Genomic DNA, 13,785 nt, shown 5'->3' with positions numbered 1-13,785 from the left:
ATGTAATGATAACCAGTTATTATAAGATTTTATTCTCTTAAAACACGTGTATTTTCACATTAGGTTAAAATGATCACAAAACTCGTTTTGAATTAAACTATTTGTCTCTTTTCAAAGATTTTAATAATAAAATATTTGATTACTGCTTAAATATTTATATTTTACAATATTCAATAAAATCACATATTCTTGAAATTAAACATACTTATCAATATAACAATCATACATACATTCCATTCGACAGTGAGAATAAAAAATATATAAATCTGCCTATGTATAAAATTTATGTGTAAGAATTAAGTATTTTTTTTTGTTAAATGACTATAATGTTATATAAGCGGTTGCTGAACTTCGGAATCTCTGGATTTTGTGCCGAAACCGATCGAAGCCTCTTCGTCCGTCTCGGAGAGTAGTCTTTGCTTACCCGTTCGGTTTTTGCCCAGAAATCTACATGGCAATACACATTGTAATTTTGAAAATTTCTTGATGATTTAAGTTTGTAATTCGAAGTGCACTTAAAATTGCGGTTAAAACCTTGACAAAATCGTGGATTAGTGCAAAAAAATAAAATTTCGATTTCCTATTAAAAATATAGAGCGAAGGCAACATTCAAGTTATGTATTCCTGCAATTCTGAGGAGGGTTTTCGAATTTCTCGAAAAGATGCAAATTTATCACATTAGTACCAAATACGGTACCACTAGATACAATCCTGAAAGGATCTATACCGTTTTAGTAGTATAGTTTATTTCTTCTGGCGATTTCTGACAGAACTAACCAATTTATACGCAGGGTGTTTCTAAATTATGGTGCCAAATTGATGTGGAAGGTAGTTTATATCATTTTATGCCAGAAATTCTATATAAATGTGTGTCCAAAAATGCTTAATAAAAAAAGATACAGGGCGTTTTATGATAGTTTGGAAAAACATATTTCTATTATCTTCTTCCAAAATTTCTAGGCCACTCCTGTTATTTGGTTACCATGGCAACTAAAAATAATGTATTCATCAATAGTTGTTGTACCCGTCGGCCACATCTTGTGTACCAACTTTCAATAAAATCACAAAAGCCCTTTGGAAGAAAATAATAGAAATATGTTTTTCCAAACTATCATAAAACGCCCTGTATCTTTTTTTATTAAGCATTTTTGGACACACATTTATATAGAATTTCTGGCATAAAATGATATAATCTACCTTCCATATCAATTTGGCACCATAATTTAGAAACACCCTGTATATCCCCTATTTCCTCTTCGAAAACCTTGGGAGTGCTCAAACCGTTTCAATAAAGCCATCGGGGTTAATTGAAAAGCCCATAATCGACATCATGCAGTAGTTAGTGGGCTGCTAGGTGCAAGTGCAAACGAGCGTACGGTTAAAAGGGTGCAAGACAGTCACAAACACAAAAAATAAAACAAACATTAAGATTATAAAAACGTCACAGTTATATGTTAAAAAAAGAAAAAAAAACAATAACCAAAAGAAACTTACGGTTGTAACACTGATTAAGCTTCGGGACTAACTAAAAATTTGCAGGCAAATAATTGCTTTCTAGAAGAGAATGGGTATATGTTTACAGTTTCATACGAAATATAACGAGTGTATTGAAAATTACCGATGCTTTTTTCAGATGAAAAGAGTACAAGACTATGAGTCCTCTTTTCATCCCAAATTGGGCATTAAATAAGATTAAAAACTGAGGAATTCTAAACCAGAATTGATTTCTCTTCTGTTCTTGAATATGCGATTTTTCAAAGTATCTGATTCTGTCTATAAGTGTCGGTTGCAAATTGATAAAATGATTGTCAAGTGTATGAATTGTGGTTAGTAGTTTGCCTTAATGATTATTGTTGGTGCAGCAATTTTAGTCCCGCTAAAACCAGTTTATAGGAAAACTCATACGAGTTAGATTGCAACGTTACTCTGCCACCGGCCATTCTTAATCTACAATGAGCAATGTCAGGTGTGTCAACAAATTTTAAGAAGTAAATCTTATACTAAATAATTCTCAATAGTAAATAGCTCGATCACAGAAAATTAGCATATTTTTGGAAATGGCACGTTTGAATATGTATTATTTAAATATGTACAGGGTATCTTTGAGAACTTTATTTCGCAGAGTGCGTCGATTCGGGATATCTATCCCTCTCCTAAAAACTTTGATGACACACTTTGCATCCAGATCTAACAAAACTCATGCCAGCCCTCATTCAGTACCGCCAACGCTCAATATTCATATTCTCTACAAAGTCTCTCGTTATACCTAGACAAAGTAGACGGACTTCCACCTCCTATACTCTCAATATCGTCTAAGCCTCTATGTATGGAAATCGCTTCCAAATTGCCGAGGTCTCGACTGGTTAGATACTCGGGAGTTTCGAGATCTCGACGAGTAGGCTTGGACCATAATTTAAGTAACAGACTGGAAGCCACTACGGATACTGAGCTCATAGCCATTGCGGCGCTGGCCATCCAGGGGGCTAGTTGGAAACCCACCATGCTGAAAGCGCCGGCCGCCAAGGGAATACCTAGAGGAGAGGAATAGGGATGTATGAAAAACTTGACATGCTGAGAAAGTAGGGTTGATCAAAATTCTTTGCATTTTTTCCCACAATAAATTCCGATCGATCGGGACCATAAAGTATGAATTAAACGACATTTAATTACAAACTGAAAAATTGTTGGTCTTCTTACCTAATAAATTGTACATGCTGGCAAAGATAAAATTAAGTCGTATCCTGTCGACAGTCTTCCTGCTGAGTTTCAGACAGGCCACCACGTCCAAGAGATCATCGCGCATAAGAACTACATGCGCAGCTTCAACTGCCACGTCTGTACCTGAAGCTATCGCCATTCCCACATCCGCTTGCGCTAAGGCTGGAGAATCGTTAATTCCATCTCCCACCATCGCAACACGAATTCCTTTCTGTTGATATCTGAAAATAATTTTTGCCAAATAAATATCCTGGAAATACCTTGAGAATCTTTTGAAGTATATACGAATATTCACGATGATAAATCAAAGAACGAAATATTGCTATGGCTAATAAAAATGCTGCTAGAAGCTTTGACTCACTTTTGAACTCTGGCTACCTTGTGCGACGGTAGTACTTCGGCATATACTTTAGAAATCCCTACTTGTCTTGCAATACTAGCAGCGGTCTGTCGATTATCACCAGTCAACAAAATCACTTCGAGACCCATTTTCTTCAACGTGTAAACCGCAAGATGAGCCTCCGGTTTCACCATATCTGCCACGCTAATCATCGCCACGATTGAGCCTGGAATTGGGCATGATAGAAGAATGTTAAAAGGAAATCGGGTTTTATCTATTTTAAGTTAAAGTTTCGTCCTTATGCAATATTTAAGGGTCAATTTGAATAGCCCTCTTCTGGAGGTGCATAAAATAAAAATATTCCTTACCGTTTATTGCACAAAGTACAGCTGACCTTCCTTCTTCTTCTTCAGCATTCATCTTTCTGTCTACTTCCGGCAGCAAGGCCAGACCGTTTCTGTGAATCCACTCTCTATTTCCTTAGAGTAAAAAGAATAAATCTAAACGACCAGCAATTAAATATGCAATTCGTCAAACACCCTTCTACGATAGCCCAAGGATGGATCTATTTGAATTTGTTTCGCTAAATTTAGTTTCTAGTGCTTCAATGGTTGCTTAATTTATATTACTTACCGACAATAACGGTATACGTCCCCAACCCGACGTCTTCAGGTGCATCCCCCATTCCTATAAGATGTCCGAGTCGCGTATTGGCGGACTGGTGAACATCCACTTGAATACGGTTCACTTTGAAAGTGCCTGAACTGCCAGCAGATACAAGGGAAGTGAAGCTGGACAATTCCGGGCTGTTTTTGGCATTCTTCATGGTAGAGCCCAGGTTAAAGACTGTGCATTTTAATCCGCATCCAGGTACGGCCTATGTATCACATTATTTATCGCTATAGTTAAAATTGTCGAGTCGAATCCGCTATTGAATATAGAAATACAGAAACTGGAAACTTTCGAAGATTAAAGCAATAGAATATTAAGAACTAATAGCACTAAATCTACTGATATTTTCTTCATTCATTTTCTTTTATTTCGTGATATGGATTAATCCATTTACTTTACCTGAAAATCAGTGCTACTACCATTAACTTCGCACCCCAAAACTTCCTTAACGTAATTCATAATAGCGGCGGCAATTGGATGTTCAGAATTAGCTTCTGCACATCCTACAGCTGTGAGAATTAATGCCGGACTAAAACTGTCCGCTAAATAAAAATAGTGTTAGAAAAGAGAAAGATTAATAAAGAAGTTTACCGTGCATCCATATACGAGCAACTTCCGGAGTACCTTTGGTGATTGTGCCGGTTTTGTCGAACATTATGGCCTTTATTTTGTGTGCGTTTTCTAACGGACCAGCGCCTTTTATAAGGATACCGTTGATGGCACCAACACCTTTAAATTATGGAAGGCTTTAGGATCTATTACTCTGGACTCTCAGTTCCTAAATCATATTTTTCTTCACTAAGAACTTACCAGTCCCTACCATCACGGCTGTGGGAGTCGCCAATCCCAAAGCACATGGACAAGCAATGGCAAGTACACTAAGGGCGCATCTGAAGACGAACTGCAAAATTACTTCAGTATGGGTGAATCCATTTGTTTCGTGTTCGCTAACGGGCAACATATCGTAGTCGATTACACCGATTATGGACCAAATGATCAGGGTAAGTACTGAAACGCCCACTACTGCAGGAACAAAGTACCTGAAATATTCAGTATGTGTAGCGGTCGCGCGGGAAAAAAGGTATTTTGTACTTTAGAAAAAAGACTTACTCGTAAAGCTGAACTTACCCAGCGATTTTATCAGCCAAATGCTGTATAGGAGCTTTGGAAGTCTGTGCCTCTTCTACTAATTTAACTATCTGAGATAACGTTGTGGAATCTCCTGTATGGGTAGCCTCGAACAGCAATAGTCCATACTGGTTTATAGAACCCCCTATTACAGTAGTTCCAATTTTCTTCGGTACCGGCATGCTTTCACCTGTGATAAGGCTTTCATCGCACATGGATTGACCCTAAAGGCCACACACAATTTTTTTAACTTTCCAACTTTAATCCAAAACTATTATATTAACCTGTATAACTTTCCCATCTACCGGTACTTTGGCACCCGGTACCACTTTCAAAATATCTCCCCTCTGCACTAAGTCTATGTTTACGTTGTGCTCACTAGCAATTTCGCCTTTTGGACCCAAAGTTACTATCACTGCGTCTGTCGCTTTTAAAGATAAAAGTCTACTGAGAGCTTCGGAAGTTTTACCTTTTGCTATATGCTCCAACCACCTGCCTATGGACAAGAAGTTAGCTCATCATATAAACTTAACACAGAAGTTTTGATTCATTTGACAGTTCGTCCTCATTATACATATTATCGTTGCACTGTATGATGCAATACTTCATTCGTAATGAACTTACCAAGACTTATGAAAACCAGTAACATCGGTGGGGTATCGAAGAATGTCTGCGGTGACGTAGTTTGACGCATAATCATTGCAGCCAACACCACGAGTACTGAATAGGTATAGGAGATAGAGGTGGCCATCGCGATTAGAACATCCATGTTGGTAGTGTGATGTTTAAGAGCTTTATAAGCTTGGACGAAGAAATGGCGGCCGCCAAAGATCAGCACGGGAGTAGAGAGGCTAAACATTACCAAGTTTTCCAACGATAATCCTGAAAATTTAATGGGAATACGATATTAGTTTATAGTAGAGGTGTGCACGATGTCGCCTCAGCAGATGCTGAAAATGTGCATACATAGATAAAATTGACAGCTCTTTTGGGGGCTACGAAAACAATTGTGATTTTTTCTGTTGCTGTTTGTAATTTTATTTTTTTAGGTCTACTTAGGTGTTTAATCGATAACGTATGTGCTGTTTCAATTTATTAAAAATCGAGTGGTACTTGGGGCATCCATTTTATTGCCACTGGACAATTAATGTAGAGGGACAGCAGACAAATTTGACACATGAGTGACGTTAGAATTCTATGAAACGTCAAGCTTTAGTAGATGTGTAACAAACTTCTAACTTTACTAGGATTACTGCATAACAAGAAAAAAATAAATTATAACTGCACATACCTGGTATAACACAACACATATCTTTGTGTGACATCTGCCCTGAAGACATGATGACCATAAAATACATCATGGCTATCATGCAAGGCCCCCCAAACGCCAACGAGAACAGGAAGCTCCGCTTCCATTTGCGAATTTCGTCTTTTTGCTGCAGTCGTTTATCGTCGTGCTCTTTCGCTACAAGTCTTGCCTCGAAACCTAATCTTTATATCCCAAAAAAGTCACTTAAATGAACAGCAATCACAGACTTCAAGCCCTACTTATTGATAGCATCTATAATAGTCCTGGGCCCGGTCACTTCTGGGTCGTACTTGAACTTCCCTTTTTGGACGGTCAAGGCTACTTGAGCGCTGACCACTCCAGGAATTTTAGAAATTGTGCTTTCGATTTTGTGCACACAACTTGAGCAAGTCATACCGAGAATTTCCAAATCCACCTGGAAATTGTCGAAACGCTTTAGATGTGGAGCAAATAAATGCAATTTCTTGGTTTACCTCAGATTTACCAGCTCCAGATTGTACAGTAACTGAGGCAGGAAAACCTAATTCAGTGATTGAGGATGCGATATTGGGGGGCGTTACCAAGCTCGGGTCAAAGTGAACTTCTGCTCTTGCTGCGAGGAGAGATACCAATATTTTGTGGCAGCCTGCGAAGCTTAAAATCAGACCCTGCTTCCGTAAATAAATGCAAAAAAATTACCGGTAATTCTCTGAACATGCTTCTCGATGGCGGCCACACAAGAACCACATGTCATCCCCTTGATTTGAATATGGCACTTTTCTAAATTGAAGTCTTGAGTTGCAGTAATCTGATTGTGATGCCCACTGCCATTAGCTACAGGGTTGGTCCCATCTACACCCATTTACACACTCAAAAAAATTATGTCGTACTAACCAGAACTAAATTACCTTTAAATTTAACCTCCCTGCCGTTTACGCTCTTCACATACGCTCCAAAACCCATATCGTCTATCTGCTGGGCGATATTATTGGGAGTAACTTTGTCTGGAATGTATCGAATACACGCCTCCCTGCCTTCCAGGTCAACTTTTACATGATTTATTCCTGGCAGGGGCGATAACATGCCTTCAATTGTCTGTACGCAACTCTTACAAGTCATCCCATCGATATGTATCAAACATTCAGCTGAGGAACTACTAAGCAGCGGAAGAGAGGCCGTGAAACCCATATCATCGATCCAGTCGCATATTTCTTCAGGTTTTGTGCTTTTGGGGTTGTACACTACTAGCGCCGAGTTCTCTTGCAGATTTACCTACACACAAGCGCTGAATGAAGTGCGCTTCGTTCCATAATCATCAACACAAAAAACCTATATAAGGTGGAGCATCTTTTTCTACAACTGTGACGAAAATATTACATTGTTACCGACTTTGAAATATTTCGAAAGAGCCTCGATTTTCGTATATTTTTAGTCTTTACGGACTCCAAGCCAAATGGTAAACATATAAGCTTATATTTTACGGCTTCCCACCGGCAATCACAGCAACGGGGCCCATAATTTTTAATTTTTCAAAAATTATAGTCATAGAAAAAGTATCGTATAGGGCTTCCTTTCCTGCGCATACGACTTACTGCGCTCGCCTGCGACTCGTGCCGCACATTTCATGTGCGTCATATTCGAAATAAGTGATGTGTTGTGCAAAGAAAAAAATTGTTACATTTGACGTTTACGTCCAATGGGGCCTACTGGCGACTGTTCGGTGTACTGCCCCTTTGAAAAATTTGGAGCTAAATTCGTTGATGCTCTAATTGCTCATTAATAAAAATTTGAACCTCAACGGGATGGACCACCAGACTTTCAAAGCTCATTGTCGCACCACATGTCCAATTGATCAACTTGTCACTTTGCTCCTCGTTTCGCAAACTTGCTCTGGTGCGACAATGCTCTTTTCGCATTTTAAGAATATTTGAACTGACCACTACCTTTATATTATGAACACCAGGCTTTTTGCCAATGGTAGACTGAATATTGTTGACGCAAGACTGGCAAGTCATGCCGGTAACGCTGATTTTCGTTGTTTCTGTATCATAGTAGTCGTTATCACAGGAGGGTGATGGTGATGTATGAAAATGCCCCGTCGGAGATGCGCTGGTAACAGGTTCATTTTCGAAGTGGTTTTGATTGATTAGCAACGGTTCGAAACCCAGCGAGTCCGAAGTGTTTCTGGAAATTGTCGAGAATCGTATAGTAGATTAGCACGAGGAAAGCATGCAAGCCCTATAATTGTAAATATTTTTGATTATTTCATTGTAAAGTGACGCTACAAGGTGGCAAAACTGATAAACACCATGCAACCTAATCACCCAACTTACGATTGCATGTAGTCGATATCACTTAATAGAGGAATTTTATCCATTATCCTGAACTTATTTGAACTATAGTCTAATATCGACACCTACGTCTGTAGACAGACAACTTTCGAAATATTGACCTAAATAACACATAAACGCGACAGCACCTACATATATGGTGCTATAGACTGAAACTTACTAACACTTGAAGCTTTATTGCTACACGAATTTACGTTATTACACACGAACACCTTACAGATAACCGATTTTATAACGATTAATTTCTTCATTGGCATTCGACTTTGTGATTGCTCACCAATATTTCTTATCTAAATTTTGTAATATTTAAGGTGTTTGAATAAACTGATATGTCTCAAGAACAACATTAGTACCAGTTTCGATCAAAAACTATGCTGAAGATGAGAGAGATAGTTTGTTATGAAGGGGGAATTTTTTTGAGGATCACCATATAGCTTTTTTTTGGACTGAACTGGCATTTTGTCCATGAATATTAAACCATTTCTATAAAGCCTTCACAACAAAACATAATTTAAAATTTTAATGTACTGGTATTGTCTGATTAGAATGAGGATGAGCATACAGGGCTGGGCGAAAGTCCGGAATAAAATTAATATTTTTTCAACGAGTGATTTTTAAAAAAATGCCGAAATACGTGAATTTATTTTGAGTTGTACGTATTTTTTGGCACTGAAATAAAATATTTTTCTTCAACCCCCCTGGCTGCAACCCTACACAATTTTTTTTATGGAAACATAATGTTGTGTGTGGGCTCGTTGAAAAGCTCGTGGAAATTGGAATTTTACCGTTCCCTCTTTTTTCTTTTAGTGATGTGGTTATTAGAAAATAAAAAAAAAACTCTTGAGAAACCAAAAAAACTATGAATAGCTTCTTAGTCCTATGTACAGGACATTTAACGTGGCACATTCTGAAAATGTCCACCATCCTGTACTTCACATGCTGCCAGGCGATGGTAAACCCAAAAAAATTAATGTTTACATGCTTATGCTTTAAAACGCAATAAAACGTTTATTATTTATTGTGGCAATAAACCTGGTACAAAAAATGCAACAATTCTTTTCACCTATGAAGTCCATGTTGATTGATATGCTGAATACCACTTTGCTTGTTTACTTATTTTTTCCATGTAAAGTAAAAACTCATTCAGAATTAAACACAGCATATCGATATTAGTTTTTATTGGGGTTTACCATCGTCTGTGAGCATGTCAAGGAGAAGGCGGGAGACATTTTCAGCATCTGCTACGTTAAACAACCTGTAGGTGGGACTAAGAAGGTATTCGTGTTTTTTTCGGTTTTAAAATAATTATTTTTATTTCCTAATAACCCGATAATTAAAAGAAAAAAGGGTATAGTAAGATTCCATTTTCACGAACTTTTCAACGAGGTGATAAACAACATGTTTCCATTCAAAAAAAAGTTGGGTAAGGTTGCAGATAAGGGATTAAAAGGAAATATTTCATTTTATTGCCAAAAAAATACGTACAAGTTAAAATCAGTTCACCTATTTCAGCGTTTCTTTTTAACTCACTCGTTGAACAGATATTAATTTTATTCCAGAATTTCGTCCAGCCCTGTATATAAACTCATTCATTATAAAGGTAAACCTCTATCTACACACTTAGCTTATAATTTACTAATCACAAGGTGGATAGAATTGAGTGCCTAACCATTTGAATAAAAAAGTAAGCAACAACTGCCAATAAATAACACGATTGTTCAAACAAATCATACCTAACAATCGCTTTTTCATTTTATGTTGAATCGACGATACGGCAATTATCGGTATCAAGCGTGATAACAGTGAAATTGGTATTTCGTAGGGCAAATTCAGTGTAAAGCGTGAAATCGGAAATAACAATTCGACTCATCTGGAATATGGCACCATAAATAGAATTTTGAAACGATTCAACGAATGAACTGTAGGGTTGAGATATTCGATTTTTTAGCATTTACTGAAGGGCATTTGCAATTTTGCATGTTAAACTAATTGTATTCTAACTCAATATAGAATGGATGCCAAAAAGTAGCAGAAAGTAGTACAGATAACGGAACGCAATACATATCTTTAGGAAATTATCATTGAACACATTATAAGGCTGCAGCAAATATCCGACCTTGCCTAGGAGCGCTACAGCCTTTTGGATGGGTTAAAATTTGATTTTTTCTTTTCTATCCGCGATTAACTTGAAACAAACCTGAATGAAATATTACGCAGGAGATCTGAATTCTCATTGTAATTAGGAGAAAAAATTTCGGCAGTGTTGCTAGCAGAGCCTCTTGATGCCAACTAAGTGCTGAATTGAATTACAAATGGGTCGTTTCATTTCTTGTATTTTATTGAATTTTGCTGACCGTTCCTGGTGACATTTGCGGCGTTACCGATCAACAAAAACGTTCGCCCTCAGTTTTTCATAAGCAATTGAGGAGGAAAAGTTAAATTCATACCTAATTTTTCCATACCACCACATGCCTTTGCCTCTTTATTTGATTCACACACTCGCTCTGATCGTACTTCATACGTCATCAGACGATATAGGCGATTCAATGGAAGAACTGTTCAATTAATTAGTATCAGTCGACTAGGAAAGCTCGACATTTGGTTCCATGCGCAAAAAACTTTTTACACTCAATTCGACTTGTTCATACAGCTGAATTTAACACTTAAATAGCCGATTATTACGAAAATGTGAACAAAAGTAAATTACAGACACCTAAGAAGATTTAGTTCCGTGACGCCGCTTTTCTTAAGGTTCTTAAGCACCATGGGTTTCTGCGAGCACTAACGCGACACTAATAGTTCCATCGATTTGAAGTCAATCTTGCGATTAATTCTAATGAATCAAAACGAGAAGAGTTTAATGGGATTCCCAACATACATGATAGGAATTCCCAAGATCAATGCCGATAATTCTTCAGTCTTGCACTAAACTCTATAGTCTACAGTTGCAGATCGAGAAAATAATACTGAACTAATCGCAAGAAAATGCGAGATCAAGAAAGTTGAAAGTGAAAGGGATCGTGTGGCTGTGAATTAGAGCAATAACCGACCAAATTCAATGTCAAATTCAATGCTTAATTAATCCGTAAGTGTGCAAATAATTAGTACCGGCCTGGTGGGGGGCGAGGTTGAGCGGTGGTCCAGGGCGAAACATCATCAAGGACGACAGACTTTCCTGGTCCACATAATTGTAAAGCGTTTTGTAGAAGTGAAATGAGGGTGTAAAATTGAGCTATACGAACATTTCAAATCTCGTTTAACGACATATCGCAACCAGTGTCGATACGAGACTATTAAATTTGTAGCCTTAAAGTGAAAGCAGTTAATTTAAAGCTCGATGGAGAGAACAAATTTTATTAATTGTCTTAATGTTTAATTGCCTAATTAACGCAAATCATGCTTTCTATAATTCCCCTATGTTTTCCATCATGTCCTTCCATGCACTCAAAATAACGTCCGATTTAATGTGTTGAAAATTTATAAGGATTTTACTATCAGACTAAAATCACGATGTGAGTTATTGGGCAGCTGTTCCTCGTGAACCCAACACAAAAACGTAATTTCAAACAAAAAAAAAACTTACACTAATAATTCTTCTATAACCCTGACGTTAAACCGTATAGTCCACATATCCACACCCGCACTAACATTTCCTTCTTAATCATGAGGATTTTTAACGCAAAGTAAGCCAAATCATATTATGTTTGTGTTGTTCGTTTCGTCTTTATCTTAAAGAAACAACAGCTGATAAATCCTGATTGTTCTTGATTTTCAATATTTCGCTGTTTCATGAATGCAGGTGGACTTTGGCTTATGGAAGTGTATGGCTTGGTGAGGTTTTTTAGGTAAGGTGACAAATGGCATAAAAAATTGAATAAAAAGTAAGCCATTGTGTCGAAAGTGAACGTCCTACACCACAGATCGATTCATTATTTTTTTATCATATTTTTTCATTACACGAAACGTTTCTAAGAGAAGGTGTCTGCTTTTTGCCAGTTTTCGAATTTACGCCGGGACTTCGGGAACACGCGGAGCAATTACCTTAAAAACTAGTTCAAATGAATTTGTTACTTTAGTATAAAAAAAGGCATGAATATATGTACTGAATAAGCGCTTTATTTTGATCCATATTGTATGAGTGCACATTGTGCTAAAATGTATGGATAATATTGGATGAGTGAATTATATATCTAGAGGTGTTAAATCCTACATTTTTGACAATAATTCAGACAAATTTTACCTTGACAAAAAAGGGTGAGAGATAAAAACTACCTTGTTAGTTTTATTTAAGGAACTCTTGGAGAACGCAGCTTGCTGCTTATTGACCTGTTCTGATAACTTGCTTTATTTTAATAATAAAGGGAAAATCAGATAACTTGTGCATTATACTGTACTAAGAATAAATCTTAAATGGCAACTAAATACATTTTAATGACTTCCAATACTTACTTGATAAAGGAATAGCTCCCTTCTGGAAAAGTTACATCTACAAATGACTCATTATTAGTGTCCTTCACTAAGAGCCCATCAATCTTTTGAATTTGTACTTTAAACTGCTCAAAATCTTTAGGCTCTTTTTTCGATTCTCCTGAAATTAAGCTATTTTACAGAATTTTTATTTCTAAGGGTTTTAATTTTATGCTCCTAATCAAGGGGTTTCCACAATGAAGTAATTTGTTGGTATCTTGAGCAAATGACATCTTGCAATAGGTACATTTAGTAAATATTACACACTCACCTACATTCATATTGTTATTTAAAAAGATTTAACAGAGTTTAATACTGAGGATTTTACAGATTTAAGGAATGTGTTCCTCATCAAAAATAACTACTGTTGTACAATGAAAAAATAATCTAGATGTGAAACTAATTGCAAGTTTTAACTACCTTGGTCTAATAAATTAGCTCCTACCTACCTTTTGGAATGAACCTGACTGTCCCTTGCTCCATTTTTAATATCTTAAAATTCACTAAGTCCCCTAACTGATTACACTTTTATATTTGCTTATGTAAATAGAAAACCATTAAATTTGGAATACAAAGAAAATATCATTGTTCTAAACTTCTACAGGAAAATGCAATAATTATGAGAAATAGCACTATTGATCTTCTATGCCGTCTTTTGCATATTTTCCTTTTAATCGAGTTAAAGATGTTGTTAAACGCTCAAATTAGTAAGGATTTCTAAAAACTTTCTAAAATTAAAATTCAAATTTTTTTAATTTTTCTTTGGTTACATTTAAAAATATGTTTGTCTAAATATGTCACTGTCACTACCAGAACTGACG

At 36.7% G+C, this 13,785-nt stretch overlaps 1 protein-coding gene across 5 annotated transcripts; it reads right to left on the bottom strand.

Moving 5' to 3' along the window:
- Positions 1-11: 11 nt before the first annotated feature.
- On the bottom strand, positions 12-13,751 carry ATP7 (copper-transporting ATPase 1). 5 transcript variants are annotated; one of them, XM_066288535.1, is made up of 21 exons: positions 13,414-13,751; positions 12,947-13,085; positions 8,090-8,330; positions 7,055-7,418; positions 6,846-6,998; positions 6,641-6,792; positions 6,407-6,582; positions 6,150-6,349; positions 5,483-5,740; positions 5,143-5,354; positions 4,859-5,082; positions 4,541-4,770; positions 4,322-4,459; positions 4,130-4,272; positions 3,692-3,935; positions 3,427-3,537; positions 3,080-3,284; positions 2,698-2,939; positions 2,267-2,531; positions 1,495-1,554; positions 311-447 (listed from the first exon to the last, which is right to left on the bottom strand). In XM_066288535.1, exons 1-20 carry the CDS (start codon positions 13,445-13,447, stop codon positions 1,509-1,511), a joined length of 3,777 nt encoding a protein of 1,258 aa, XP_066144632.1. In that variant the 5' UTR covers positions 13,448-13,751; the 3' UTR covers positions 311-447; positions 1,495-1,508. The 5 variants fall into 5 exon arrangements, with proteins under 5 accessions (XP_066144631.1, XP_066144633.1, XP_066144635.1 ...); XM_066288534.1 differs by lacking the exon at positions 1,495-1,554 and having other exon boundaries at positions 12-447; positions 13,414-13,750; XM_066288536.1 differs by lacking the exons at positions 1,495-1,554; positions 12,947-13,085; positions 13,414-13,751 and adding an exon at positions 12,081-12,730 and having other exon boundaries at positions 12-447.
- Between the last annotated feature and the right edge of the window lie 34 nt (positions 13,752-13,785).

Source organism: Euwallacea fornicatus, chromosome 12, assembly GCF_040115645.1.
Source record: "Euwallacea fornicatus isolate EFF26 chromosome 12, ASM4011564v1, whole genome shotgun sequence".
NCBI lineage: Eukaryota > Metazoa > Arthropoda > Insecta > Coleoptera > Curculionidae > Euwallacea > Euwallacea fornicatus.
The sequence above is the reverse complement of the archived record's forward strand: the minus strand, read 5'-3'. Positions and strand labels throughout refer to the sequence as shown.